Source organism: Erythrolamprus reginae, chromosome 2, assembly GCF_031021105.1.
Source record: "Erythrolamprus reginae isolate rEryReg1 chromosome 2, rEryReg1.hap1, whole genome shotgun sequence".
Lineage (NCBI taxonomy): Eukaryota > Metazoa > Chordata > Lepidosauria > Squamata > Dipsadidae > Erythrolamprus > Erythrolamprus reginae.
In genome coordinates, this window is record NC_091951.1 from 80,865,557 (window position 1) to 80,871,680 (window position 6,124).

General features: G+C 34.8%; 1 protein-coding gene across 1 annotated transcript in view; it reads left to right on the forward strand.

The window, feature by feature from the left end:
* The window catches only part of ERC2 (ELKS/RAB6-interacting/CAST family member 2), a 384,099-nt gene extending 378,410 nt beyond the window's left edge, over window positions 1-5,689 (forward strand). The window contains exon 12 of the mRNA XM_070735759.1: window positions 5,525-5,689. Within this exon, the coding sequence (XP_070591860.1) occupies window positions 5,525-5,689 (165 nt within the window). The remainder of the gene's footprint in view (window positions 1-5,524) is intronic.
* Window positions 5,690-6,124: the final 435 nt, after the last annotated feature.

The window sequence follows — 6,124 nt, forward strand, 5'->3', positions numbered from 1 at the left end:
TTTGTCAAAAGTTGAATTCCTTCAAATCTGGGGGGGGGGGGGGGGTGTTACCTGTTCACATTTAGACTTCCTCTAAAAGTCTCAGATTCAATTCAGCTAGTCTGAGTCAAGATAGAAGTGAAGTTTCAGGTTACAGTTTAAAACCCTAACCTAACCACCTCTCAAAATGCTTGCAAGTATTAGAAATCAAACACCACCATGTGGTTTGGATGTACATATGGGTGAGAAATTAAAATCAGGGGTGCTTGAACACGTAAGTACTCCACTCAGTTACATCAAACATATCGCATCTCAGACATTAACACCCGTGAAAATGTCCAAAGATACTTCACCAGAAGAGCCCTTCACTCCTCCACTCAAAACAGAATACCCTACGAGACTAGACTTTCAATCCTGGGCCTAGAAAGCCTAGAACTAAGATGCCTTAAACAAGATCTAAGTACTGCCCACAAGATCATATGCTGCAACGTCCTGCCTGTCGGCAACTACTTCAGCTTCAACCACATCAACACAAGAGCACACAACAGATTTAAACTTAATATTAACTGCTCCAAACTTGACTGTAAAAAATATGACTTCAGTAACGGAGTTGTCGAAGCGTGGAACTCATTACCGGACTCCATAGTGTCATCCCCAAACCCCCAACACTTTACCCTTAGATTATCTACGGTTGACCTATCCAATGAATTTAAGTATACATACATATGTATAGAAATAATAATTTTTAAGTTACTAATAACAAAGATAACCTCAACATAAGGCGGTAAATAAATAATAAACAGGTAGATAAACTCTTAAATAACCAAAAAGAAAGACGGAACACCGATAACACACTATTAGCCGAAGGACAAATGACAAATGTCTCTGGTCTCTCTAATCCCTTCTTATTACCCAAGAAACATGAAATAAGTTTAAGATAATATGTATTTATTCTTAATTTTTTTTAAATTTAATTTTGTTTTGTTTTACGTTGATTGTTGTAAGTGTTGACGTTTTTGACTATGTTTTCGAACGGTATGCTGTATGTGTTGTTTAATGAAAAATTCAATAAAAATGTCTTATTAAAAAAATATGACTTCAGTAACCAAGTTGTCAAAGCGTGGAACTCATTACCGGACTCCATAATGTCATGCCCAAACCCCCAACACTTTACCCTTAGATTATCTACGGTTGACCTATCCAGATTCCTAAGAGATCAGTAAGGGGCGAGTACAAGTGCACTAGAGTGCCTTCTGTCCCCTGTCCTATTGCTCTCTTATATCTCCTATACCTTTCTTCTATTCCTATATCGCTTCTTCTATTCTTTCATTGATATGTTCTAGTACTATAACTTCTTTTCTATTCTTTCTTAGATATATTTTACTATATCTCCTCTATAACCTTCATCATATATTTTACTATGTGTATATAGATATATACCCATTCAAAACCTCATTGTGTATTGGACAAAAAAAAATCACATTCAAGTTAACTGATGCCTCTCAGAATCCAGTTCTCTTTGTCTTTTGCTACTTCTTATACTTCCTCCTTCTTCTAACAGCTAAAGGAAGCTTTAGTGCAATCAGGTAGTTAAGGCCGAAGGTGGGTTTTTTTTAATAGGAAAGTATTTGGAAGACTTTCCTTTGGTGTAAAGAATCTTTTGAGCATTTTATCTGACCAAGCTATCAATAAGGTTATCATGTCTAGCTGAAAAAGGAACACACTTGGCCATCATTTTCAGCCCATATGAAACTAAATTAGTTTCTCTCGTCTATCATGCAAAATTTTTTATGGGAGTTGTTGCTTTGCGATGAACTTTGAGGCCACCCACTATGCTTTTCAACCACTAGAATCAAATCTTTGAGGAGACAAAAGCATCACTAACACCTGAGAGGCACAGTTGCATTCAGTAGTACTCATTTTCAAAGTGAACAGCTGGATGATTGTCCAGCCCTGCTTAGAAAGAAAACAGATTCAGCACATGGATGGAATTTGCTTTAATATCAGATACTTGGAATACGCAGCAGGATATGGATACCTCATACTAATACTCAGAAGCCAAATGCCATGTGCTTTCTGCGAAGATGATACAATTTACATATCTTTCTTTCGTGGAATAAGCATAATAACATACTCTTTTATTTGCTAGATTTTTGGCTTACATGCAAAAAGAAATATTTGTCTATAGAACTACCGGTAGTACAAGTGTGTATGATTCCCATTGACCCACAATTCATTGAATTACTTTAGTTTTTGATGGGGTTATCAGACAGAAATAAACTAGACTAGCTTATTCCAATTGTGCTGAAAGACTAAATAGGAGAAATACTTAATATTACACAGAAGGTTCTTTCTTATTTAAATCACAGCAATGTCACATTTCTAACTTATATTGCACGCTATTGTCGCTATAAATTCATGTTTAATTAGAAAGTAGATCGCTCATGAAATCTCCTTTTACCGTACTGTGTTTTATATCTTGTTGAATCTAGATTTACAAGTAGTCCTTTATGTACAACCACAATTGAGCCCAAAATTGACCTTGCTAAGTGAAAAATTTGTTAAGTGAGCTTTGACTGGTTTTACAGCATTTCTGGCCACATTTGTTAAGTGAACCATTGCAGTTGTTAAGTTAGTAACACAATTGTTAAGTGAATATGGCTTTCCCGTTGACTTTGTTTGTCAGAAGGTTGCCAAAGTGGATCATATGATCCCGGGACACTGCAACCATCATAATATGAATCAATTGATAAGCATCTGAATGCAAATGACATGACCACGGAGATGCTACAGTAATCATAAGTGTTAAAAATGGTCATAAGTCACTTTTTCCAGTGTTGTTGTAATTTTGAACACTTGCTAAATGAAGTCTTGTTAGTCAAGGACTATCTGTATAGAGCAGTGGTTCTCAACCTGGGGGTCAGGACTAATTTGGGGATCGAACGACTGTTTCACAAGGGTCGCCTAAGACCATGGGAAAAGACAAATTTGGCTCATTGGAACATATTTTTACTATCTGCTCAATCAGGCGTTACAGTGGGGGTGTCCCTCTGAAATTCCTGTCAATCTGCTTAAAGCTCTATTGGGAGAATGGGCGCTAGACTTATGGTCATCACAACATGAACAATTGTTTTAAGGGGTTGCAGCATTAGAAAGGTTGAGAACCACTGGAACAGAGTCTGTTTGTAAGAATAATAAGCTTTGTAGTTATCCCTTTGGTCTTTTGGATGCTTTGCAAAAATGTATTGGATGAGCTTCTTCATTCTATTCTGTTCTGTTCTGTTCTGTTCTATTCTATTTCTATTCTATTTCTATTCTATTTCTATTCTATTTCTATTCTATTTCTATTCTATTTCTATTCTATTTCTATTCTATATTCTATTTCTATTCTATTTCTATTCTATTTCTATTCTATTTCTATTCTATTTCTATTCTATTTCTATTCTAATTCTATTCTAATTCTATTCTATTTCTATTCTATTTCTATTCTATTTCTATTCTATTTCTATTCTATTTCTATTCTATTTCTATTCCATCCTGTCCCATCCCATCCTATCCTATCCTATTCTGATTGCAAAAGAGTTCCCTTATGAATTACAACCTAGCAAGTGTGCTAGGAATTGTATTTTGTCTTTAAAAATGTACTTTGCCCTTTCTCCTTGCAGTCAACCTGGTGGATGAAATAGTGGATGTGTGTATGATTATAGGCATGATTTCTCCGAAGATCAACATTTGTACACACTTTGGGCACCTTTTATACATAGTGCTATTGACATTAACCAGAAAAGCCACTCTGACAGCACCATACTTTAGCCCTGCTTAAAGGGTTGCTCTGCTGCACTTGCAGAGTTTCTTGAAAGCAATGTCTGGGGATAGGGGTGGGGGTGGGAGAGAGAATTACAAGCCTAATTGTTTTTCATAAAGAGGAATAGTCTTTGAAGTAAACTGTCCTGAAAAATAAGAACTTGAAGGCTGTATGTGACACTGTGATTCTGAAAGGTGAACATAATGAACAATTCTCTTTGTTTTAAAAACAATAAAGATTCTTGCTGCATGATATGTACTCAGGGAAACATGTGCATATTCTTTTGGCTGGCCAGTCATTGTCCTTAAACCTAAAGAAGCAAAATGTGCTTGAGGTTAAAAGATGTATTCTCAAACTTGATTATTCTAAGACAACCAGACAAGCTGTTTAGATTCAGCATCTCCAGAGAATGTAACAACTCCCATCATAAACATCTTGTCTATAGAATCTGTAGAACAGAAGTCTTCAAATATGGCAATTTTAAGACTTGTGGACTTCAACTTCGAGTCTTTGGAGAAGGGCGGCATATAAATCTAATAAATAATAATAATAATAACTACCAGAATTTTCCAGGCAGCATGGCTGATGGGGAATTCTCAGAATTGAAGTCTACAAGTCTTAAAGTTGCTAAGTTTGGAGTCTCCTGCTGTAGAAAGTCCATCGTTCTTCTTTTTCCTCTAATTTTATCTTTTTATCTTGGTCACTAACTAGTACTTTTGACCACGGGCTCAGTGGACTTCAGTCTGAAAAACCTACAGCTCCTTTTCTAATAACGCTGAGAATGTATTGGTTCAAGTGTGTGAAGGATCACTGGACTTGTCCCCTTAGTCTGTTCCATAGTTCAAGGAAGCATATTCATTTAAAAGAGTTGTATGGCCATCTGTCTTAGAGCATAAATATAGGAAGCTCACAATAACAATAAAATCACAAAAAGAAAAAAAATCAAATCCCTCGATTTTCACGGGTTCGAACTTCGCGAAACGGCTATACCACGGTTTTTCAAAAATATTAATTAAAAAATACTTTGCGGTTTTTCCCCCCTATACCACAGTTTTTCCTGCCCGATGACGTCATACGTCATTGCCAAACTTTAATCTGCCTTTAATAAATATTTTTTTTAATAAACGTTAATAAATAAACATGGTGAGTAATAATCTAAATGGTTGCTAAGGGAATGAGAAATTGCAGTTTAGGGGTTTAAAGTGTTAAGGGAAGGCTTGTGATTGTGTTCATAGCCAAAAATAGTGTATTTACTTCCGTATCTCTACTTCGCGGAAATTTGACTTTCGCGGGCGGTCTCGGAACGCATCCCCCGTGAAAATCGAGGGAACACTGTACATATATATACGCACACATATATATGTGTGTGTATATGTATGTACATATACATATATACTACATACATACATATGAAATGTATGTACATATACATACATACTACATGCATACATATGAAATTAAACTAAGAAGTTTTATCCTTCTTTAAAAATAGACACATGAATCTATCATTAGTCATAAGTCTGTGATAAATACACTTATTCTTCATTATTTAATCAGATTCAATATATATCTTCTTTGCATGAATATGCTGTTAAAATGTATAACTTAACACGCAAAATTCAGGCTTATTTCACTATGTTCCCATGAAGAGAGTAGATATTTAATGACTGTGGGATTAAACATTACAATTTCTTGTTCATTTTCTAATGGTGAGTGCCTGAATTTTTCTATGCTTTTTAGTTAGAAGAATTACGGAATGCATTGGATAAGACCAGGCAAGAACTGGATGCCACCAAAGCTCGCCTTGCCTCAACACAGCAATCTCTGGGTGAGAAAGAAGCACATTTGGCCAATTTAAGACTAGAACGGAGAAAACAGTTGGAGGAGATCCTGGAAATGAAGTAAGTGCATTTATGTCTTTTGATTTTTCACTTCTGTTTGCAGCATTTTCAGTTCTTTATTTAATAAACAGAACATTTCTTTACCAAAATGAAAATGAATTAAGGTAAATAACAATAAGTAATAATATTGAACTTTAGAAATTGGAGTAGAATATTTTGTTATCTACAGATGGCAGTAGCAGAAAACCTTCTTTATTTTATTTTTTTTAAATAAATCTTTTTATTAATTTTCATAAAAGGACGCACAAACTTACAAACATTAAAAATATAGTTTGGGGAGGTATCCTCCCCACTTATCTCAAAAGTGTAAATGCAGATATAGAAAAAAGAATACAAAATTGAATACATAGTTGAATACTAATACATAAAAAAATAGCTAATAACATACTATTGTATATATAATCTAATTCTAGTACCATTCTTTAAAACCTTCTTTAAA